This window comes from Bolinopsis microptera, chromosome 2, assembly GCF_026151205.1.
Source record: "Bolinopsis microptera isolate Bmic1 chromosome 2, MBARI_Bmic_1.0, whole genome shotgun sequence".
Classification (NCBI taxonomy): Eukaryota; Metazoa; Ctenophora; class Tentaculata; order Lobata; family Bolinopsidae; genus Bolinopsis; species Bolinopsis microptera.
The window spans coordinates 22259764-22284317 of NC_087073.1; the positions used below are offsets into that span (position 1 = coordinate 22259764).

A 24554-nucleotide genomic window follows, 5' to 3' on the forward strand; every position below is an offset into this window, starting at 1 on the left:
ACGGTCACGCAAATAAAAAATGGCTACCAATCACCATGACAATTGACAATTAAGCAACATAAAATAAAACTCCTGTACTATTTATAACTCTAGTCGTTCTCAATGTTCACATCTTAACCACACTCTGACCAGATGATGAGATCACTACTCTGGTAACTCCAGTAGTGACTGTAGTGACTGTAGTGACTGTAGTGACTGTAGTGACTGTAGTGACTGTAGTCACCAGAGGAGCAGTGAGGACATGGCTCCGGATCCTCTGCGGAGTAAGATTGTGAAGACATTCAGATTACATGGGTTATCCTTGAGGAGCGAGGGGAGCACCTACCTTCAGGTGAATTAAATCATTTTCATTCGTTACATAGTAAGGTCAGATGAAATATCAGCTTTTTCACGATACATCAGTCGAAGTTGTTGCAGAGCTATGGTTTTTTTTTTCAGAGACGAAGAATTTTATGTTGAAAATGTATAACTTTGATTATCTATGCCACTCTCTAAATTCCACACTTCTTCAGTCACTGCTGCGAGAATCAGATCACTCCGAAGCGGATGAAGCATTATCTCGTATTATAGACGTGTTAAGTAACCTCAACCTTCCCTCCCCAGTTGTGGACAAATCAGTACTCGAGTCTGCTGTTTCAGAGTGTAATGACGATGTTCAGCCTGAGAACTCAGACAAGGTGATGACTCGTTTTCACGTGTAGAGAATAAAATTAACTTAGATCGAAATACACTGTCATAATCATATTAGAAGACTGCCACAAAAGCTCACGCCCCTCCTCTACTCAGATGTTTAATGTGATAGACGTATTTGAAGCTCCCCGGCACAAATACAACTACGAACGTAAGAAGCTCCTCCTGGACACGTCCCCTAAATCCCTATTTGGCTGTGCTGCCGACAAGACGCGCATCACAAAGGACCGGTACTGGCTAATCATGCAGAGGATCGAGCGACACGACCTGTTTACGCCGCCAGTACCGGGCGCTATTAGTCAGAGTCACAAGTTTGATCTGCAGACGGTGGAGCAAGTGTTGGGGCAGCAGGGCGAGCATAAACACACTATTGTCATGGCTATGTTAGTGCAGATCGAGGAGGGCAAGTGAGTTATTAGTACTTATATTAGACATATTACACATATTACACATATTACACATATTACACATATTACACATCACACTCTTACACTAAACTTGTTGGTTTATTAATCATCATTTAATGCTCGTGATGATTATACATACTTTACGTATATATATCTAAAGGTGTGCAATTAGAAACCAACAATTTCCTCCTATTATGATCTTTTATTACGCCAATTTAAACATTAGCTCGATATTTTCATTCTCAACCTGTCCAACAACTTTTATTCTGCTCACACAATCAAAAGCTCTCACTCTCACTCTCAACCTGGATGTTTCTAAAATTATATTTCCAGTGTAACTAAAAGCACCCTCAATATTCAGGTATTTTCTAGAAGATGCCTCGTCCCACATGCTGTGCGACCTGAGTGCTGCTAAATTCCACGTAGGAATGTTCACTGAGAACACCTTCGTTCTAGCTGAGGGTTCTTACGACGATGTTAAGAATGTGTTCAAGGTATCAGGAGTGGGGCTGCCACCCCCAGAACCCCCCAGAATCACCAGGAACTACTTTGGGAGCACAAACTTCTTCGGAGGTCCCTCCACGGCCAGTGTGGGGAGTATTCAGCTGCTGAGGGACATGGAGCGGGAGAAGCAGGATGCTATGTTTGTCTTCGTATCAGGTTAGATACAGATTAGAGAAATTGAGTGCAGGTTAGATACAGATTAGAGAACTTGAGTGCATGTTCTCTTTTAGAAAGTGCAATAATTTGATAACACGTATCTAATTAAACGATAATTTCACATGAGATGTACCACTGCACTGTACACTGTACACAGTACACTGTATAATGTATATAATGTTTGTTAAGTACATGATCTGAACTATCTACAATGAGGCCCAATTATTTTTCTTTGAAGTTTCTTTGTCTTGATCATAGTTACACAATGCACCTGTTCAACTGGTGTACATTTACACCGTTTGCTGCTTTATTAGGTCAACTTATAAGCTCTTTTGTCTCAAGGTTGAATATCTTGACAATAGAAATTGTTAGGTATTCAAAAACTCTCCAATCACAACAAGAATATTAAAAGCCTCGAATTCCGTATTTCAATACTGCGCTATTTTCAGATGTTTGGTTAGACCAACCCTCAGTTTTGAGCAAGCTGAAGACTATGTTTACTGGATACAGCAAGGTCCCGCCCTTTGCTTTTGTCTTCTTCGGTAACTTCACCTCTGGACAATCACATAAGAACACTGTCAGTAAGGTAAGCAATACTAAAGATATGAAGCACTTAACGATGGTAGCATCACTTCATATCACTTAAAGCAAGGAAGCAAGCCACCATGGTCCTTTAAATAAGTAACACGTGATTAATAACATCATGTATCATATCTACACACTTTCTAACTCTAAATTAACCTCAGATGAAGGCAGGATTTAAGGCTCTAGCAGACATGTTGTCCTCTGTTCCCCTCTCTATGTTCAGACTCCTACTTCCTCTTCGTCCCCGGTCCTCAGGATCCAGGCCCTGGTCCGGTCCTCCCCCGCCCTCCTCTCCCCGCCTCTATTGTGGAGCCCGTCACCAAGAAACTAGCACGTGCCCGCATGTGTTCTAACCCTGCACGTGTCCAGTATTGTAGTCAGGAAATGGTGTTGTTCAGGGAGAATCTAATTAACAAGATGTGCAGACATTGTATCAAGTTTCCGCTGCGCAGCGAGGAATTGCACGTGCATTTAGCGAAGACACTGCTGTCACAAGGACATCTGGCGCCGTTACCGCTACACGCCATGCCCGTGTACTGGTCACATGACCATGCCCTCAGACTCTACCCAATACCGGATGTAGTGGTGGTAGCTGATAAGTATGATGCGTTTAGCGTGTCAGCTACTGACTGTCTCATCTTCAACCCTGGCAGCTTTCCTAAAAGTAATTTCAGTTTTAAAGTGTATTTGCCTGCTCAGAAAAAGATTGAAAACTGTGAAATTTCAACGTAGATTTTACAAACCTTTTTACATTTTGATTATGTTTTTAAAGCTTTTAGTTGCCATGTTGTATTTGAAGTTCTATCATATAAATTATTTCTAAATTATATAATCATTTCTAATTTACTGTCAACATGACTATTATGATAATTCATTTCAACTGCACTCGTTTTATTTTAATTTCAAAACATAATACTTTAGCTTTAGTACGTGCTAATTTCTTTTCAGTGCATAAATAATCGTCAATCTTATCAATCAATCAATCCAAATTAGCTCCCTTCAATTCTCATCAACTAATTAATCCAAACTTATTAACTAATTAATCCAAACTAAGCCCAGTTAATACTAAATCCATCCAGGTCAGTATGCCGGCTGATGGACCTGCAGTTAGCGATGATTCTCACATCTCCTTCGCGAAGCGCTTGGCACACAACAACAAGGACACGCGGGAATCTGCGCTGAAGAAAGTGAAACGTTGGCTGGTTACCAAAAGCAAACAAGGGACCCTGGACCACGACGAAATCATCAAGATATGGAAAGGTCTGCATTACTCGATGTGGTACAGCGACAAACCTCTCACTCAGCAAACCCTTGCACTTGATATCTCTCAGATTGTATCTCTTCTACCGGATATCGACGATGGTATCAGTTTTTTCGGTGGGTTTTGTGAGACGATCGCCCGTGAGTGGGTCGGGATTGATCGTCACAGACTGGACAAATTTTACATGTTTATCAAAACAGCGCTGAAATGTGTAATGGAATTCTGTAAAGAAAACAATTGGGATGATACGATTGTAAGCAATGTGGTGGATACCCTTGATATCAGGATCATCAACTCACAATCTCAGTGCCCTGATTCCATCTCCGTTTTTATCTCAGAACATTTATACCCAATCTACTCAGCAATTTGTAATGACTCAACGTCTCCTCTTTTCATCACTGAGATGCTCTTGTGTTATGTCACTGCTCTGTCCAAAACACCCAAGAAAGATCTCAGTCGTGTTTTCATGGAAAATCTTTTCAGCCCGATAATTTATAAATCTATCAGTTTTAAAGTTGATCACGAGCAGTTGACTTCTTTTATCACCACAATTGCTATTCAACCAGATATTTTGACGAGAAACCGAAAGTTGCTATATAAGCTTCGTAATGATATTGCAACAGCCGGCGGGGTAGATTTATCCAGTTCTTCTCCCCTTGGCAAACACAAACTGGAGAATGTCAACGACGAGAATGTAAGTTCCAATAGTCCAGATGGGGCTGAAGTTGGTGATGAGGTTAAACCACCAAAGAAGAAGAAAAAGAAGAAAGTGAAACAAGCTGTCGAGGAAAGTATTGCTGACATAACTGAGGAGAATGGAGCAGAAAGTAGTGATACTAAAGTTGAGGAAGCTGCCGCATCTGTCAGTGAAATAGTAGATCAGGGTGAAAAAGAAACTATTCCTGTAAATGAGCCAGAAGCAGAATCTGCAACTGTTGAAGTTGATCAGAATAACACTGAAGATGTTGAGGAAGCTGAAGATGAGCCGATGGAAACAGAAACACATGTTTCTGAACCAGACTCTGTTGTGATCCCCGTTACTGAAGTAGAGTTTGCAGTTCCCACTGTGGTAGAAGAAGCTCCGGTGGTCTCTAATGGTGGAGTTGAGGATGATAGTGCAATTAATGATGCAGCTGTCATAAGCGAACAAGTTGTTGATGACGTTAAAGAAGTCGTTGATGATACCGTCGCAAGAGAAATGGATAATAAGACTTCAGAAGATGGCCAAGAAACTGTTGTTGAAGACGATACCAAAGATGACAGTAACGATACCGGCGGGGATGTAATGGCTGCCGATGAAAGGAAGAATCCGTGGAACAGACTGTTGACTTAACAGACGAAACGGTCATCGCTCCAGCAGTAATGGATACAAAAGATGAGATTGAGCCATCACTTACCCAGCCCGAGTTGGAGGTTCCAGCCAAGAAAACTGAAAAACGAAAGTCTACCAAAGGTAAGAAAACACCAAAGAAAACACCAAAGAAGCAGCCCCTGGAACCTGCTGGACCTGCTGAGAACGAAATCACCGTAGAATTGGAACAACCTTCAGTGGAGAATGGTCAGGAAGTTGCTTTACCCTCAGACGAAACACCAGCCAAGAAAACTGAAAAACGAAAGTCTACCAAAGGTAAGAAAACTCCAAAGAAAACACCAAAGAAGCAGCCCCTGGAAGCTGCTGAGCCTGCTGAGAACGAAGTCACCGCAGAATTGGAACAACCTTCAGTGGAGAATGGTCAGGAAGTTGCTTTACCTTCAGACGAAACAGGTGCAGTATCACCATCTCCAAAAGGAACAAGGACAGCAGCTTCACTTCGCAAGAGAAAGAAGAAGTCAATCTGTCAAACACCTACCCCTGAATCACCCTCAACCCCCATCGCAGATCCACCCTCAACTAAGAAGAAAGTGAGGCTGTCAATGGAGAACAACCAAACGTTTTTCTTCAAGAAAAATACATCCTTGGAGAGCCCTAAACCATTCGACAGCACAAGAACGCCACTGAAAGGTGTTTTGAAGATGTCCCCTGCTCTAACTCGATCACAAGCCAGAAAGAAAGGAAAATCTAGGGTTAAACCTTGACCTGTTGCAAGTTATTCACACCGAATACCTATTGCGACATATTTATTTACCCCGGGATCTTTTTAGTAAAGCCTTAAACGCTTTACAGTCTTTTTATCATTGTTTTGTATTGATTCTAAATGATGTTTGTGGCTAATTATATACAGTAAAGTTTTAACTTATTAATTTTATCACTTCAAACTCTCGTTTGTGTAATTACGAAATTTAGCACATTCTACACAGAGACCTCATTTTCAATAAACGTGGGACAAAATTATAAAAGTACTTCAGATACTAGCAAACTTCTACGTTTCTCTTGTAAGAACTTTAAAACCTCGCGCGCACGCGTGTTCTTTTCTCTTAAATTATGCCACATGATTCGAATAATACACTGGAAAATATATGACAATTCAAATCAATCCGGATGATTGAAAAACAACCTATCTTGCAGGATGGCAGATTATCAAAGCGGCGATACGCAAGTTGAGCAACAGGGCTACGATGACCAGCAGGGCCAATATGGTCAGGAATCGTACGATCAGCAGGATCAGTCCTACACTCCGCAAGAATCCTACACAGAACAGAAGGAGAGTAGCTACCCAGAGGAAAATTCGGGAGGTTATCAGAATCAAAACACGCCGTAAGTTTGTCGCGAAACACGATTTATATCAGCTTTCCATTTTATGTGGCTCCCAGCCCGGCCCTCTCCTCTTAAAGAAGAAACGTAAAATTAAACAAATTAGGTGATTTTAGAGAATACGCTGGTAAAATTTTAATAGCACTTTAGAGTTCAGTTTTTCAAAATGTTCCCACATTCAAACGACGATTTGGCGCCCCCCGCACAGCGCCCCCCTTCGTTACGCCACTGCTGACTTCGAATACTGCTATTGGATTCATCAATCTTTCGGTTTTCGTTTAAACTGACTTGTTTAGTATTGGTATGCAATTATGTATCTAAAGTGATTTTGTTTCAGGTACAATGGTGGTAACCAAGGTACCAGAGGACGCGGCCGTGGCCGTGGTGACTCCAGAGGGGGAGGTTTCCGGGGGAATTCCCGTGGAAGAGGCAGTTCTTTTGGTCGTGGCGGCGGTTCATTTGGTCGTGGAAGTGGGGGTGGGGGTGGGGGTGGGCGCGGTGGTAGCGCACCTCGTGGAGGCGGTGGTGGAGGATTCACGGCTCAGAAGCGCAGTTATCAACAAGACGAATACCAAGGCAACATGACCGGGTCTATAGAATTCGTGAAGAAGAGGAAAGTTAACGATAACGTTTACAGAATACTTGTTCCTGTTCGCAGTGTCAAATCAATCATAGGCCCCGTGAGTTCACTTGTGCTATTTCTCATTATGTTTATGATACTCTCATATTCGACCTCTAATTTTCAATGCAACTCAGTCTTATTATACCAATTTATTGACATAGTTTTAATTTCAGGGTGGCCAAAACATAAAACAGCTGAAAGAAGCAGCCGGTGAAGGATGCAAAATCTCTATTTATACCCAAGGAGTAAGTTTTAATGTGAATTTAATGATTTGACAAATAATCTCGAAAAGATATGAGGATTGAAATTGACCTGTAACACCTTGTAATTTTCAGCACCTGCCGTTTGAGTCATCGGCCCAACTGTCTTCCTAAATTCAACTTCATATAACAAAACCTATTTGTCTTACAGTTATTAAGTCGATACTTCCCAACTTTAAAGAGTACTTACTATACATTGAATTTGGGTGATAAATCAAATTATCTAATAATATAAAAACTAGTCGTCTAGATACATTCTTAAAATTTAGATCTTGGCCGATACTCTTGGCATTCAAACCATCCGTTCTACTTACGAGATTTGCAAAATAAATATCTGAATTTGCGAAAAATTGGTAAATAGTCGTATAATACATAATTCTGAGCCCTTCCCATGACTGCAATCTAAACGAATGAAATTCCTGGCCTATTATATATATATTCAATCTTCATCTTAAATTTCGTTGTTAGTTGATAAGGAGACTAAAAACATAGCAATTTGAATGATAGTGTATACTGACTTTAACATGAATGTATGTACCTATAAATGCCTGTAAATATGAAGAATTAGTTATAATAAAGAAATCGACCGTTAAAATTCAAAATTTGAAAGACTATGTAGATGGTATAAACTTTCAATAATTTTACAGGTTGCCTGGTTGCAGCCATGACAACTTAATTAAGATAACAAACGAAATGTGTACTAACAAAATCTTTCCAAAGCTTTGCCTCAAAGAGGCTCAAACCCCCGAAATCTCGATGAAATGCTGAAATGTGTTGATGAAAAATGAGAAAAACTGAAAACTAACAAAACGTTTTCCTGTCTAGACAAACAAAGTACCACTGCCTGAGGGTACTGCTGAACGGTAAGAGGAGAATTTCAACAATTGGTTATAAATTAATTCAATTCTATAATTGTTAGAAAGGGGCAACCAACTCTATAATTGTTCATGATTATGAAATAATTCGTATCCAAATTTAAGTAAACAATCGTGACCACTTTCACTGACGATTTGGGAAAACTGTACATCCTAGAGTACGTAAGACGGAAAATTTAATGCGTCGATGAATTTTGATAGTCTTTAAATTATAGTTCGTACGTTATATCAATCCCCAATCAATGACTCTAAAAATAATAAACAAATTGCTTTAAGTTTTTGCCATGATAAGAATAAAGAAAACAAATTTTGAGTTGGTTGCCTGCCCATTTTATAATTGTAATCAATAAAATATGTTTAATCTAAAAAACCAAATCGTAATACTGAAAAACATTCAATTATGCCAAATGAACAATAAAAATATTTAATGTAACAAGTTCAGAAATGCAAAATACCTAAAAATATGTGTAAAATCCGCAACCTAAAAATCATTTAAACTGCTATTATTCATCGCCTAAATTCTATTTCCATTTAGCGTTGTTAGTATCGAAGGAAGCCCTGAGCAGCTCAAGATCTGTTTGAACGAGGTCGTCAAGAATGTGCAAGCGGTAAGTTCCAAGACTATACGGTGTATACTGTATAGTGTATACCTCTTAACGTTTCCCTGAATTAGTGTTTTGGACGCAAGTCATAGTTTTTGATAATTTTCATCTTGAAAGCCAACAGTGTTAAAAAATGGTGGGCCCCCCCCCCCCCCCCCCCCCCCCCTTAAAAAATGGTGGCACCACAACTTTAAACAACTTTAAAATCTTAAAACCATAATTTTCAGGCACCGTTTGACAGGTACAGAGGAAAGTTCATCTTGAAGTTGATGGTACCAGAACATACGTGCAGTATTGTTATCGGGCCTAAGGGAGCAAATACCAAGAAAATCAGAGAGGTAAGATAAAAAATATCTGTAAACTGATGACCAACTGTTTTTTATTTTGTTTTAAATGGTTTTCTTTCCAGACTATTTTTCAAGTCGTGTCTGTGTATGGCATTATTGGAGGCCGCGCCGGAGGGGGTTGACTAAGATTTACATATAATGCAATTTTATACAATTTTATTAAATTCACGGCATCACGACTAAATTTTTCGCGAGTTCGATAATAAATACTGTAACAGTCACACTCTCCAAATAAAAGGCAAAATCTGAAACAGTGAAACATGTCCTAAAGATGGTGATAGAAAAGTACAAACAAATCCCAGTTACAAAATCACGTGAACTCAAAATTGGAATTCATTTTTTTAAAACGCTGGATCTTATTTTAATATGGACTGCAGGATGAAACGCCGCTCAAACCCACCCCCGCTGCTTCACAGTTCTCTTCATGTAGTAGGACAGCCCTTTTTGGCCTGCTTATCCTCGCACGGAAGCCTTGAATTATTTTGGATTGGAACAGTTTTTTGATTTATTCATCTGCAAAACGTTTCAGTTTGTTTGAAACATCAAATCTCCAATCCTTTAAGAAGGTCTTTACTAGTGATATCTAGGTTAAAGTAGACTTTTATCGGCAGTGACATAAAAAGGGGGAACCTTAGTCAGGAGTAAAATTTAGTCAGGAGGAAAATTTAGTCAGGAGGAAAATTTAGTCAAGAGGAAAATTTAGTCGCCAGTTCATGGTATATAAACTTTCCATCCTTACCATATGCAAGCCCACATGTTGGTTCTGAGTCGTACACAAAGTCTCCGTACTTATAGGTGTTACAAGTTATCGTTTTGCTGCCAGTGTTGATCCAACCATCCTGACACAACACAGTTATTGTGGTACCCGTATCCACTGGAAACTTTGTCTCTGTCGTCACTCTAGTCCAGCCATCGGGTAATCCAGTGCAAACTATAAAATAGGTTCATTATCATAACTGATTATATAACTGAGAGGACCCCGTGCTCAATGTACCTTTTTTTCTTCATAATTGATAACATGGGTTCAAGGGAATTTCCTTACCTTCAATTAGTTGCCTATATGCATCTGAAGCGCTATCAAGAGTTCCAAATTTGAAGTGTGCGAAATCCAAAGACCACATTGTTCTGCACTTAACTTTAGATGATTCTGCGATATTTAAGTCGAATATCTCTAGTCCATTGCAGCTAAGTTGAAGTCTGCTGCTTTTCATTCTGATCGTCCAAATTCTAAATTCCTCCGCACAGGGCATGGTGAAACTGATTAATTTAGGGGTACAGAGGCCAATGATATATTCCGGGGGATTGTTAAAATTAACTGTTATCCCTGGACCGTGGTCAGAATTTAACTCAACAAATCGCACCCAGAGGGTATCTCCACTTCCAACCACAGAGTTAGTATGAACTTGTAGCGGAGCAGAATAAATGTCAAAATCGATGTTGGTGTCTCGAGGTCCACAAGCAGTCCAACCTGTAAACATTTATTGTTCAAATTTCAACTCTATAGAAGTCCTGCCAATATATGACAGGGAGTAAAGTCAAATATAATCTTGGTGAATCAGGACATAAAGGTCAGAGGAACATTATCTCACCTGATATTTGTGAAGCGAGAAACCATTGTAAAATAGACAGTAATATGAAAATTTTCATCCTGCAACGTGGTAATATTAAGCTAAAGTGACAAGAGTTGCCATCAGTTGAAAAACAGGGCCACAAATTGAGTCCAGAAAGATCCGTTGACACAAGTAATCATCAATATTTTTACTCTCTTGAAACAAACAGATGAGAATCAGGACATTTACTTTGCCCTTTGCAATCACGGAACGCGTGACTATAAATAGGTAATACGTCAGACAATGCCGCCAAAAACCGTCGTTTGGTGGTCAGTACAGCTGGTTGCAATTAGGAACCGACCGGTGTAGGGGTTTAGACTGCCGTACCGGAAACGGCCGGATATCAATATATTTTCCGGACCGGAATCAGGTGTTAAGAAAAGGAAATTTGAGGCTGCCAAAAATTGCCAGAAAATTGAAATTAATCCTTATTTGTGGGCTTTTTTCAATTATAACATTAAAAAAGCCATGTGGATTAACACAATAAGACCGTGTTTAAAGTCCGACTTACTGTGTTTATACTCAGCTCTATCAGAGGTAACTGGTTGTTTTGCTGTATGATCAGAGCTAGAAACGAGTTGGATTCAAATGAAAACGCATATTTCAAGAGTTCACCGCGCCATTCGTAACTAAAATATAGATAAGAGGTTCTTCTAGAAATAAAACCAAAAACCCGGCTCTCACATATTCGTGGCGTCGACATAACCGAGGATAATGTCCTCTGCTTGCGATTGTTTTGTCATTGGTCTGGGTACCTGCTTTGACTCCTTTCTTTGTGTTACAAAAGAAAAACTCACATAAACGGGTCTATAGCATTGGCTGACAGATTACAAGCTACTATGAATTAACTGAGACCATGCTGACTAGATGCAGCTCAACAAGGATTATGCTGGACCAGGATGGTCCTACTCATAACATCTTTGGGAGAAAGAGAGAGGGAGAGTGCGACTAATGGTTCCGTCTGAGTTACGATGCGACTAGATCATTTACCTCCTTTCGCTGGATGCCACATAATCTTTAAAAGCACAATAACATTACATTCAGCTGATGATGCTGTTGCTTAGAGGCGGTGGCTACTGTTCTTGGTTCCTAAGGGATGACGAGAAATAAGAGGTCTGGATTGCCCCAGGGTCATTAATATCCTTATAACTGCATGTACCCGTAATATCCTTTTGCTATAGGAGTGATAGTCTATCATCAGTCACTTAGTCGTTAGCAACCGAGAGCTCAGCATGAGGTCTTAGTGACAAGGCTACTTACTTAACAAAGCCCTAAATATCGTGGGTGTAATCAAATCGGGTTTTCTCTATACTAGCCATGACAAAAATAACGACATTTTTGACACAATACCGAAAATGGTGAAACAAATTTCAGTAGACAGTAGATGTTGTCCTTGACAAATTTCTTTCCTGTTAGATTATATCTTGGTTAAGGAATAGTTTGAAAAAGAGCATAAATGTACCAAATTCATGCCAGTGCTTTACTTGCTCTTTCTCACCATCAGTCGCGCAAAAGAAATGTCTGTTAGAATGTGTTTCAAAAATTTAATACACCCGAGTCTGAAGGTTCGTGAAACCTTCGGACTCCAGCTTAAGAAATATAAACTTTCCATCCTTACCATATGCAAGCCCACATGTTGGTTCTGAGTCGTACACAAAGTCTCCGTACTTATAGGTGTTACAAGTTATCGTTTTGCTGCCAGTGTTGATCCAACCATCCTGACACAACACAGTTATTGTGGTACCCGTATCCACTGGAAACTTTGTCTCTGTCGTCACTCTAGTCCAGCCATCGGGTAATCCAGTGCAAACTATAAAATTAAGAAGTTAGCTTGTCTACTGTTGGGGAGGTGATACCCGTGTATTTTGACCCGTGACTGCTATAATTACATTAATTGGATCTTCTAGTTGAATATGTAGATATATAAATTTCGCTGTGACAATAGCTTTCGTCAGAACCTCTAACTAAAAACGTACAAGTCACAATTATTACCTTTAGTGAGTTGTCTAAACATGTCCGAAGCTGTATCAGTGTTAGCATCTGTGCTCATAAATTTAATACGCGCAAAATCCCACGCCCACTTTGTTTTGCAGGTAATTTCTGATGATTCTTTAAAGTTATAGTCGAATAGTTCTACTCCATTACCATTAAGTTGCAACGTTTCGTTTTGCTTGCTGATCGTCCAAATTTTATGCTTATCAGCACCGGGCATAGTGAATTCAACATTCGAAATGTTACTGCACTGGCCAATTGAGTATGTCGGGGGATCATTAAACTTTATGTATATCCCTGGACCGTCGTCAGAATTGAATTTTACAAATCTAACCCACAGCAAATCACCACTTCCGACTACTGAGTCAGTCTGTATCTGTAACGGGCAAGATTGCAGGTCGAAATCAATGTTTGTGTTTCGAGTTCCAGCAGCAGTCCAGTCTGAAGGCAATAAATGAAATACAAATAAATTAGAGAAAGGTATTATAAGATCCTGCGTATCGAAAATAAAAATATCGTTTATTATTATTATTTATAAGCCGGTAATGATGGGTAGGTTTCGTCATGATCATAAACAAATTAACTTGTAGAATGAAGATTGAATAGTTTCCACGTGCCAAAATTATCCGGTGACACACTAACAATGAATGGCATGGGGTGACACAGAAAAAAACTTGTAATTTGTCAACACGATTGATGACATGAGACTCTGAGAGAAATTGCTTACCTTCGATTTGTTTTCTATAGGAATCTGAGGCTGTGTCAGCAGTTTCAAATTTAAAATGTGCGAAATCCAAAGACCATTTTGTTCTGCAGCCATCTCTAGATGCTTCTGCAAAGTTGAAATCGAGTATCTCTACTCCATTGCAGTTAAGTTGAAGTCTATTGTTTTCCATTCTAAATGTCCAAATTTGAATTTTCTCAGCATCGGGCATGTTGAAACTGATTGCATCTGATAAACAATAACCCATTTCGTATAACGGAGGATTTTCAAACTTTACGGCTAACCCTGGACCGTTGTCAGAATTTGACTCAACAAATCTAACCCACAGCACATCTCCACTTCCGACTACAGAGTCAGTCTGAATCTGTAGCGCGGAAGATTTTATATCGAAATCAATGTTTGTTCTTCGGGTTCCAGCAGCAATCCAATCTGAGAACAAAAACAGTTTACTATTTTGAATACTTACAGAAGCATTCGGTGCTCAATATTTGGTACACTATCTTATGAAAGGTATTGGAAGTAATGTTTAGGTTGGCGAGGTATGTAGAACATCGCCCTAATCATGGAACATTCGTCAAATATCTTAAATAAAGTTACCAGCTTACCATTTGATCGAACAAGGCTAATGAAAAGAAAAAGCAGCCACATTTCAAGCACTTTTTATCTGTTCTCAATACGACTCCGAAAACAAAAGTTTTAAAATGTTAACTATTAATTTTCTCTCAACAGCTACCAAATTACCCACAGTTATTATCGTAGCACGTGAATTTTGGCAGCTATAATTGACCAGTGACCTCTTAAACCAAGGTTTAAAACTCGTTTAATAGCTTGTAATTGTTCATTGCTAAGCAACTGCAGCTGTAACACGTGACACGTGCTCCAGAGTGCAAGTGTTACTCTGTTGTTGTTATAAATAGAGTCATTATAATTACTGAGCACTTATTGCGTAGCAAACTCCTGGAGTGCTCATAACACACGACGATTATTGGTCACTCGAAATCGACCCGTTAAGAATGCAATGTATGTGTGATGGTTGTTTCTGCGTATTTGTTACCTGTTACTAATTAATCAACAGGATCATAATGTTGATTGTATCGATAAAACATGGATTTAAGGCATAAGGAAGCATTGTTGGGTTCTGAAACCAAGTTTAATCGATTTCTCGTGCAATTTTAGGTTAGCTAGGGATGGTCATCAAAATAAGTTTATAACAATGTCGATACTTTGGTAAATTTCTAGCTTTCTGCCAGAAAATAAATTTTCGGTTTCTATAGGGCCATAGGGGGTAATTAGGTATAAACTACAGTACAGCTGTACTTATGTAATAATTGAAATTATTTGAGAAAGTTGAATAATCTCTGCGGTCGACCGATCGAATCGTGCCTGTCAAAACAGTTATTTGTCGTTTCATGATAAAACGTGGTTTCGACACAGCAAAAAAACAGTTTTTAAAGGGTGCATCTCAAAGATATGAGCCTAGCCAAACATACCCTGATACCCTTAAGTCTACGTTTCTTAGACACATATTTTCGATACATTACGTCTAGATCACACAACCTCCCATTAACAAATAACTCTTGTCCTCAGGAGACAGATACGATAGTCCAGTTGTTCAGAGATCCACTGCCTGCTTCAGGAGAACATGTCGTCAACCTCAAGAATCAAGATCACGAGAAGTTGGTCGAAGCTGCAATCGGCGTCTACGAGAACATTCAGGAGGTTAGTTTCTGGCATTCAAATCTTACCTATCCATATATTAATCTAGTAGTAATGCGACCTATGGTAAGATCATTGTGTTAAATGTTATTTCTGTCAATAACATATTATACAAACCTCGTGTTCTATGTTATTTCCTATACTTTTATTCTCCCAGGCTAAAAGTAAGAACAACATTCTACTCTACGAGCCTCATATGTGGACGCCTGGAGAGTTTGGAACCACTGGCAGCTTCCACGATGAGGAGTACGAAGTGTACACCCGTTACAACAACAACAACCAACAGCAACAACAACAACCCCAACAGTTCTACAACAACCAAGGCTACAGTGAGGATCAGACTTTCTATAACGACGACTACGCAGATGACCAGAGTTACTACAACGAGCAGGGAGCAGGGTACGGCAATCAGGGTGGGTACGAAGAGGAATACTCGGAGAGCTATCCAGATCAGGGCGGGTACCAAGATCAGGGGTATGAACAGCAGGCCCCACCAGTGCAGCAAGCACCCGCTCCTAGAGGGGGTCCGCGGGGCCGCGCTAGAGGTCCCTTGTTAGGATCCTCGCCGAGTAACAGAGGAGCGCCACGAGGCGGTGTTGGTAGTGGCACTCCCACCCAAAGAGGTGGTGCTCAGAGGGGTAGTAGTTTCAGTGGACGGGGCGCTTCTCAAGGACAGCAAGCACCGAGGGGAGGATTTGGAGGATCCCGAGGTGCTCCAAGAGGTGCTCCCAGAGGCGGCACCCAGCAAGGTGGCTTTGGTGGGTCTCGTGGTGGTGCAAGAGGAGGATTTGGTGCCCCTCGAGGTCGAGGTGGAGCACCAAGGGGGGCCAGTCGTGGAGGAGATAGAGGCCGTGGTAGAGGAGGAAACTGATTTGTCTGAGACAACAGAGACTAGAAGATGATGATGATGCTGCCATCCTTTTATCGACGTTTTTAGGAAACGAAATTTCAATTTTATTTATCATCTTAAAGTGTACGTAAATTGTGTCGTGTCACCGCCGAAGCAACATTCTTAAAGATGCTCAGAACGAAGCACTGCCAAGAAATGGTGTATATTTTGATATATGTATTAATTTAAACTTATTTTTCTTGAAACTTGATATTTTTATCTTGTACGAAAGCTGGTTTGTTTCTTGTTTTTACAATATCGCTAAACCTGAACAGTGAACTGGAACCTACCGCTCCTGATAATGATATTCATCATATCCCTGTTGTCTGATTCCCTTTCCTTCAAGCAACAAGTGCAAAGTGTGGATAAGTCTTCGAGGATTTTCTGAAAAATATTCGACCTGACCTTTGTATTTTACCTTCAAAACAAAACTAATACATAATAACTGTTGAAAAACCAGTATAGTTTTGCGCGTGCTCGAGAGATCTGACAGGTCCCTTGTACGACATGTTCACTGTCAGAGTGCGCGCAAGGCTATATTGGTTTAGCAACGACGAAGTGGGAGAATGACGCTGTCCATTATGATCAAGAGGGTCAATAAAAAGCTTTTAAATTTAGTAATCTACTAGATTAGAACTGGACCGCTTTGTGCAGGTCAGGTGCCTACATGTTTAATACCTAATCCCTATATTATAATACAATACTATACACGGAGCTGGTTTCGAGCTTAACTTCAGTGAGAAAAGCGAGCAATTAAATAGACTAGCAAGCTAATTAATAGATTAATCCGCTCAGCTCGAAATATTTAGCTCAGTTACCTTGTACTTGGCACCCTATTGCCTATGCGTGGCGCTCTTTCGATCCACTTGCACTCATCTTGACCATTGTTAATGGTCTGGCCTTACTGGGCGGCGCTCAGCCTGTCATTCCGCCGAATCTTCTCACAGCTAGATCGGCGAGATGCGCTACTGTGCCGCGCCGAGCTGCGATGAATTGACCTCGTCAATTAATGATTAACATCCGTCAAGCACTTCTGGCATATCCGTGAGGGAATCGAGCAATAGTGAATACAGAAAAGACTAACATTAACAAACTATGACTATGAGCTAAGTAACTATGAACTGGCGATGGTGTAATTATGAATTTAGTCCCAGCCTATACTATCCGCGGAGTTTCGTAGCACTTACTTCCCTCACTTGGACCCGCCGCGCACTTGACGGATGTTACTTATCGTCTAAATTTCTTCGAAGTAGCGCGCGCCGCTTTCTTCTCGAAATGTTGGCCCGATGGCAAGTGCAAAGTGCTACGAAGTAGTGCGCGCCGGGCCAGACCATTAACAATTAACAATGGTCAAGCCGCGCACAAGTGCGCGGCTATATCGTGACTTTCGAGCTATTTTACTAATTTGCTCGCCCAAAAATTTTACGTGGCTTTGGGCTTTGGTTTTTATTTGACGGATGTTACTCGTCTAAATTTCTTCGAAGTAGCGCGCGCCGCTATCTTCTCGAAATGTCCCGATGGCACGAGCTACGAAGTCAGAAGTAGCGTGCGCCGGGCCAGATCATTAACAATGGTCAAGTTTTTATGTGTTATGGTTTTGCAGCCGTACAAAATTTAAACGATTTTACATGAACCTTACTGGGCCGCGCTCAGCCTGTCATTCCGCCTAATCTCTATTATGTTAATGAACATAATAGCCTGGGGTCCTCAGGTAACATGAACCCTGACAAGATTCATCAAAAACCTACCTTTTGTCTGCTTTCAAATTCAAAAGTGATAGTTAACTTAACACTTAACAAGACTGACTGACAAAGCATATTGAACTAGTAACACAAGCCCTTTAAAGCTTGTATTGCTGGGGCTCCACTTATCGAAGCTTCTTCGCATCCTTTTCCGAATAAAAAACGAAACCAAATATGAAATAACAGATCTGAATGTCGATTAATTACTTAACGGTATTTATGATTTACTTGTATGTTTATAACCTACCAGGACGCGCGCCGAATAATTGGAACAAATATTTTACAAGTATCACCCGTTAAGTATTTACTTACTGACTTCGTAGCGCGATGCACTACTGGGCCGCGCGCATCCATTTCCAATAATGATTCTCGCAACCACCGTATGCAGATCGGCGAGATGCGAAGGATTGACATCGTGAATCAATTACTTACTCTGCTATCGTGTATCGTTGATTAACTTCAAGTATCAAGTACAGTATTTAATACAGCAGAGTCGATGACTGCTGATAATATTGAATATATGAAGCCAAAGTGCAAAGCGAGCGCAGAAACAAGAAATAGCGCGAAATTAAAATCTCCGCATACGGCGTATAATATGGTATAAAAGCTTTGTCATACTGCATAAGTTGTATTATGACCCGCCGTGCACGAGTGCACGGCTCCCCCAGTATCGTAAGAACGACCGTGGGGTCACGACGTGATACAAGTGATCAGCTCATCGATACGAAACTTTTAGTACTAATATTTTAAGATTTAAAAGACAACTATTTTCTAAATTTTTTAATCTGAACACAAGTGACAAGGCCCCTTGTATTTGAAATGTTGAACAAATTTTTGAAAAATTTGGTGTTTCAAATAATATAATTTTGGTGCCAAAAGTTGCATCTGACTAAGCTCATTACGAATACGATCCTGTAAGAATTATTTCAAAATATTCAATATTTTAGGAGTTATACTTATAGTGTACAGGCATTTTAAGCAATAAATTTGTATCACGTGGTGACCCCCACTGTCGCTTCACTATAGATAGTATACACTATAGATAGTATACACTATAGATAGTATACAGGGGGAGCCGCGCACGAAGTGCGCGGCGGGTCATACAACGTATGACAACAATAAATTACCCATTTTACGTCCTTTGTACACTCTTTCAATGCACAGGAGGCCCACTACACATATAATAGTAATACAGCTCGACGTTATCGCGCTACACGGTGAATTTTCATTATTCACAGTTAGAGGCAACTTAAAACTTTTGGTACCAAATTTATCAAAATCAGAGACAAACAATTCTGTGCCAACTCATGGCGCTTATTACATAGACTATAATGAAGATCTGCAGTGCACGGTGACCGCATCCTTTCCAATATAATGGTTGAATAGTTGCTCCATTACCGCAAGATGCGCGACCCTTTTCGCGTGCTTGAAAAGGGCATACAACGTGTGCTAATTGCTCCACGATGATTCTATTTAGTAGATTTCTCTAGCAGTCACCATCTCCCGAGCTACTAATTATGTTGAAGTTCGCAGTCGTTTGCTGATAGTGATAAATTCGATCTCGAACCTTCAGCGTCAACAAATCTGCATTAAACAGTTTAAACTTTAGGAATTATTTGTACGAAGTAAGAAAGCATTTAACATGGTTTAATGATAAAATTTGTACTTGATGATTGCTTAACGACCAGCAAGATTCTTCCATTTTAACTCCGACCGGCCGGTTCAACGACGCGTGATGGAACCGTTTACAACAGACGCGTTGGTTCCCATAAGTGGCAAAATCATATGCAAGGATGATAAGACCAAGTGTCTTATTCTTATGATTAAAATCGTAAGAAGAAGACCCGCATCATGCATTGCATCAGCGTCCAAAAGTTATCGTCCCGTGGTACACAAAATGTGTAGGAGTTTATGACAAATTGGAGTGATTAATCCGCCTCTGTTAGCATAGTGCCTTCAGCGTTGTTTTGAAAAGGGCCGGTCGGAGTTGACAAATTTTAGATTTCCTGTCACAAATTTTAGATTTCCTGTCACAAATATCTAGACAACAAATCACAGGATGTCAGAAGAAAGAAACGATTTGCATACATTAACCGATGGGTACAGCAAGCGCCGCTTCAAATTAATATTGCCCTCTGTCAAGTAAAACCTTGATCTTGAAAAGCCAAACCAAGTTGAGAAATAGATGTCATATCATAGAATTAGAAGCTTTCAATAATGTATAACTTCGAGTTGACTTGAACTTAAAAATTATTTAAGATCACAGTTAACCATATTTATAACGTGACACACCTGTGTTTCAATCATTAGGGCTAAAATATCAGATATGTCGATTCATAGATCTTGCTGGAGTGACGATGAGCGTTATTGCCATCCATCAGTATTTTGCAGCTTAAAAACTTAAGTATAGTGGATTCTGTAAAGAGCATGATCAGTAATTTAAAATTAAATTTTTAGGTACTACAAAACTATGATTATAAATACTAAGCTTTTAAACAACGATTTTGAATGCCTTAAGGAACGAAATCATAAAGTTAAGCTATTGCTAGCTTGTTCTTGTGACAATTTGAACTAGAAAATACCATCCACGGTCATCTAAAGTTTAAGCCGGTTATTTTAAAATAGTATCAAAATCCATAAAATAAATTACACAGCAGTAGCGAATGATGTAGGTTACCATGGCTTTTTTGAACCATCCGGTAACTTAAATATCCATAAGGGGCTCAATTATATATATGGAAAAATATATCGATCAATGATATGGCACACGTGCTGTGACGTCATCACACGTTCTGTGACGTCATCACACGTGCTGGCGGACAATCTTAAAAATTTAAAAATTGCAGTCCCTTTTGTGAAGATATATCCTGTCGTAAAGGATTCAATTGTAAATCATACAACAATATATAATACTAATGTATATCATACTATGTATTTTACTTCAAGAGTCCGTATCAGTTGACACGAGAAATAATTCCAGCTCGAGTAACATGAGTCCTATCCCAAAACAAGATATCATCCGTTACCATAACAACATGATATTATCTGCTGATAAACACCGGCCCCAAAGTGATCACAAACTTCAACATCGAACATAATATAACCGGAGGGAGAGAGAGGGGCGCAGAAGACAGGTCAGCCGCGCAACAAATATAGATAAACTTCATCCCACCACATATGAACAGTACGTGTGTCGGACATAGACCCAGCTGAGAGCTGCAACTTAAATACTCCGACTCACCCCACGTGACGTCATCAATTTCACATGACGTCATCAAACTCACGCGTGACCTCATCACCCTGACACAATATCACAGGAAGATGATTTCTCCTTACACGGACATGACGTGACAAGTGTTGGATAGAGAGGTAGGAATAGAGAGGGTAGTAATCTGAGCAAGGTGTAGATATAAGTGTAGTGAAGGATGGACCACGGCTCCCACTCATTGCGTGGGGAGTCGAGGGAGGAGGTCGAGGAGGTACTCGCGGAGCTGGCCACTTTGCCCACTGTGATCTCCCCCCGAACTCTTGTCAGCTTCCGAGTTCGAGCTAGCGCTGTTCTAGAAATATTGTGAGTTACTTTGTGTTAAACTTTTGGGGCTTATCAAAGGGTTCTGCTCGGCTCATTAAAGTGGGACTATATATATAGTATCACATAATTGTGAACTGAAGTGGGAGCCTTTTGAAAACCACACAATGAACCTTTTGTAGCGATCGTAAATGTAAAGCGTGCATACATTTATGTAAGATCATTTGTGTCACTGAGTGGGGGGGGGGGGGGGGGGGGGGGGGGGGGGGGGGGGGGGGGGGGGGGGGGGGGCAGGTATGAGGTAAAGAGAACTAAATAGTAAAATCATCCGAGCGCCACTACAGTATTAACATATCTAAATACATTCTAAATTACCTTACTCTAAACTCAATTATGACATTTAGTAGCCGCTTTAATTTTGTACAACCAGTTCACCAGTAAGTCAGCACCAAGCTTAACCGCGGCTACATTTTAATATAATAGGCTAAAATAGTGTGCTTTACATAACATACTGCAGAGTAATCAAGTGCTGCCGGTTGCCTGTATAGAACAAAGAACACATGACGTATATTAGATGTTGTGTACCGGTCTTCAGTTACATTCAGATAGATATCTAGGTTGCTAATTATTGCAGATCATTATGATAATACTGGGAATTTGTCAGATCACACTTTTCTCAGGGTGTGTGAGAGTCACACACACACGTACTGTGTGCGCGCGCCAATTAACCTATCAAGAGTCGCTAATTGCTTATTTGTAATTAGCACTGTGAGTGAACTATGAAATTGCAGTGAATATGAAATATGTCATGCGTGTAAGTGCTGACGAAGTTTGGTTTCTGTGTTATCTGGGAGTAATAGCGGGCCACTAATATACAGGGCCGTGTCGCTGTTGTAGACAGAGTATGCATTTGTAATTGAGCCGGAAATTGAATGTGAGTTACACACTTTGTCACACCAACACTGTAGGCTACACACCTCTATGTATTGTGTTTTTCTACACACCAGGAATCAAATTGGTTGGGTTCCACAAGTTGTATAGATTGTGTACGAATTATTCCCCCACCATAGAGATGTTAACTTGAGTGATAGAAAGTGTGAGTCAAAATGTTAAAAACCTGTGAGGTGGTGTGAGGCATGAAACTTCTGAGAACGTTTTTTAGTTTTCTTAGAAGTACATTTGGCGCAGTTCTTAAGCAGCTCATGTCCTTTACTTCGTGATCTAGAGAGCTTCACACAAGCAAGATGGGGACCTTTCTCGTTCAGAACAGCGGTCATGCGCTGTATTTTATCCAGTAACTTGCGGCAATTGTCAATGTTGAGACGTGAAGTGATTTGGTGGCGATGAAGCATGCTTTTGAAGGTGAGCTGGTTCAGCAGCTCCATGAGGTGACGTGATTGCAGCTGCACGTGCAAACTGCGCAGCGCATCTTCTGAGGGGACCTGATAAAGTGAACGGTCATGAAAGTGAATAGTCATGAAAGTGGGTGAAAAAAAAGTAAAAGCTCCCGATCTTATCTCCGATCGAACCACCAACATGAACAGGGTTTTCTCCAACTTCAACAACATTTGCTCCAACCCCTAAATGTGCACGTACACATTATATTTACACTGATATCCGCACTGTACTATCAACAAGTCCGTGTGTACCGCTGCTTTCAACCCACTATGACAGGTGTGATCCTATACTATATAGAGGGGACAATGTGCAGTGGGTTTATGTGTGTGTGTGCTATTATTCGCAACGGTTTGTATCGTGTAACTTGAGTCGCTAATAGCCGATAATAAGTAGCAGCCTTCTGCTGATTGCTCTAGAATAGAAGATCGGCAGCTGCGGTGTTGCACAACTTATTTCGGGCTCTCTATGTAATGATGCCCACTATATTAGAGTTTACATTATTTACATGTGGTTACGGGAACATTGGAATCAAATTTCAGCAGGAAGAAAAATAATACATTTCTGAAGTTCGGTCCTACAATCAAATTAATTCTAGTTACTTAAAAGGATTCATCCCTTACTTATGATAGGATAGGCCGAAAGGAATGCTGTTCAAATCAATGGAATCTCAAGAAAAAGGGCTAATAAGTTTAGTAAAGGAATTACGAACCTGTAGCAGGTTGAGCGTGTTGCTGGCCTGTTGACCGCGTTTGGTGAGCTGAGCAAGCAGTTGGTTGGTAGGGTCCTGTGTGAACTTTAAATTGAAAATTAGACCCCGATCTCCAAACAGTCAACCACGTCACGTATTCAATTCAGATGATAATATTATCGTATACAATTTATAGTTCTAGTTTGAAGTAAAAAAGAACAATATGTCACGAACCTTTGTTAATACCCACGATGTAAAAGTTAAAAGTTAAGGAACACGAGTTACGAGTATCATACCTGTAGCAGGGTGTTAAGAGCGGAGTTGGTGGATCCGGGCTGCTGTCTGCTCTTCTGGAGGTGTTGGAGGAGTTGGTTAGCTATCTGCTGTCGTTGTAGCTGCTCCAAAGTCTGCTGCTGCAGCTGCAGTTGCAGTGTTCGCTGCTGCTGCTAAAATTGGGGAGCTTGTTTAGTTTCTCTGAATGTATTGTTGCTATAGTAATAAGTCTTGCTATGGATGTTTAAATTTTGAAGAAATTAGTATAGAGAATAAACTTCGATAACAATTTATACTTGTTTTCAAACCCAGCTTTAAAAATGTTCATTCTGCATATAATATGCAAAAGAAGGTAGACATAAAAGCAGGATTCGCAATAAATTTTACCTCCATAATTTGCTGTTGTTGCTGCCGCTGTTGTTCAGCAAGTTTCTGTTGCATCAGTTGCTCCTCTCTCTGTTGGTTCTGGAGCTGACGTTCGAACTCCTTCTCCTTTTGGACCACTTTGATAAAACCTTGTTTCAATCGTTCCGTGTGCTCTTCCCGCACCTGGGTATTTCTCGTCATTTTTATTCTTCATTTGGAATGATGGACAGAAAACTGCTTACAGTACAGAATTAACAGAAGAAAATGAGACTTCAAACGAAGAAAAGTGAAGTAAAAAACCCGATTCGGCAGAAATGGGTATTTAAGGAAACAATGATTATTATAATAACCGTTTTCCGGAGTTTTGAAGTGAAACAGTAATAGCACTCGAACTTGTCCTCGAAGTCTGTTTTCTCCCACTCGGGAGAGAAGTCCAGACCGCACACCACACAAGTTATGTCCAGAGAGGGGGAGGCGGTGTCCGGTTTGGTGGGGTTCTTCAAACGATCCACAATAAACTCTAGACCTGTTGAGAGATGGGTGAGATTTAGATCTAATTATATACTAATATGAAAAATATACATTCAGTAAAATATTGTAGATCTTGATAAAACGGTTCATCAATG

At 40.2% G+C, this 24554-nt stretch overlaps 4 protein-coding genes across 9 annotated transcripts in view; 3 read left to right on the forward strand and 1 right to left on the reverse strand.

The window, feature by feature from the left end:
• Positions 1–142: 142 nt before the first annotated feature.
• LOC134826346 (DNA polymerase epsilon subunit 2-like) lies at positions 143–3222 on the forward strand. The gene is given in 7 exon segments (XM_063838684.1): positions 143–331; positions 513–677; positions 787–1097; positions 1459–1757; positions 2207–2343; positions 2504–2545; positions 2547–3222. Coding segments are annotated over 7 exon segments (1572 nt in total). The 5' UTR covers positions 143–241; the 3' UTR covers positions 3075–3222.
• A 168-nt stretch (positions 3223–3390) lies between these two features.
• LOC134826345 (ribosomal RNA processing protein 1 homolog A-like) lies at positions 3391–5607 on the forward strand. Its single transcript, XM_063838683.1, has 2 exons — positions 3391–4924; positions 5195–5607. Exons 1-2 carry the CDS (start codon positions 3428–3430, stop codon positions 5507–5509), a joined length of 1812 nt encoding a protein of 603 aa, XP_063694753.1. The 5' UTR covers positions 3391–3427; the 3' UTR covers positions 5510–5607.
• Positions 5608–6110: 503 nt separating this feature from the next.
• Positions 6111–16161, forward strand: LOC134811803 (epsin-like). Its single transcript, XM_063818889.1, has 8 exons — positions 6111–6298; positions 6633–6975; positions 7091–7162; positions 8003–8040; positions 8588–8660; positions 8882–8992; positions 14915–15046; positions 15201–16161. The coding sequence occupies exons 1-8, from the start codon at positions 6111–6113 to the stop codon at positions 15912–15914; spliced, it is 1671 nt and encodes a 556-aa protein (XP_063674959.1). The 3' UTR covers positions 15915–16161.
• A 3149-nt stretch (positions 16162–19310) lies between these two features.
• The window catches only part of LOC134811794 (PH domain-containing protein DDB_G0287875-like), a 113547-nt gene continuing 108303 nt past the window's right edge, over positions 19311–24554 (reverse strand). For 2 of the 6 annotated variants that reach the window (XM_063818875.1, XM_063818874.1), the window contains 5 exons: positions 24279–24454; positions 23950–24111; positions 23586–23735; positions 23311–23394; positions 19311–21234 (listed from right to left, as the gene is read on the reverse strand). In XM_063818875.1, coding sequence (XP_063674945.1) covers positions 21118–21234; positions 23311–23394; positions 23586–23735; positions 23950–24111; positions 24279–24454 — 689 coding nt within the window. In that variant the 3' untranslated portion in view covers positions 19311–21117. Of the gene's footprint in view, positions 21235–22320; positions 22646–23310; positions 23395–23585; positions 23736–23949; positions 24112–24278; positions 24455–24554 lie in introns of all 6 variants that reach the window. The other 4 variants (XM_063818873.1, XM_063818879.1, XM_063818877.1 and 1 more) reach the window with 4 other exon arrangements.

Excerpts from the sequence above, each read along its gene's own strand:
- LOC134826345 (XM_063838683.1), top strand. The coding sequence starts at position 3,428 with ATGCCGGCTGATGGACCTGCAGTTAGCGATGATTCTCACATCTCCTTC. Across the intron at positions 4,925-5,194 it reads GGAAGAATCCGTGGAACAGA|CAGCCAAGAAAACTGAAAAA; the intron begins CTGTTGACTTAA and ends CAGACGAAACAC.
- LOC134811803 (XM_063818889.1), top strand. The coding sequence starts at position 6,111 with ATGGCAGATTATCAAAGCGGCGATACGCAAGTTGAGCAACAGGGCTAC. Across the intron at positions 8,041-8,587 it reads CCTGAGGGTACTGCTGAACG|CGTTGTTAGTATCGAAGGAA; the intron begins GTAAGAGGAGAA and ends ATTTCCATTTAG. Across the intron at positions 8,993-14,914 it reads ATACCAAGAAAATCAGAGAG|GAGACAGATACGATAGTCCA; the intron begins GTAAGATAAAAA and ends TCTTGTCCTCAG.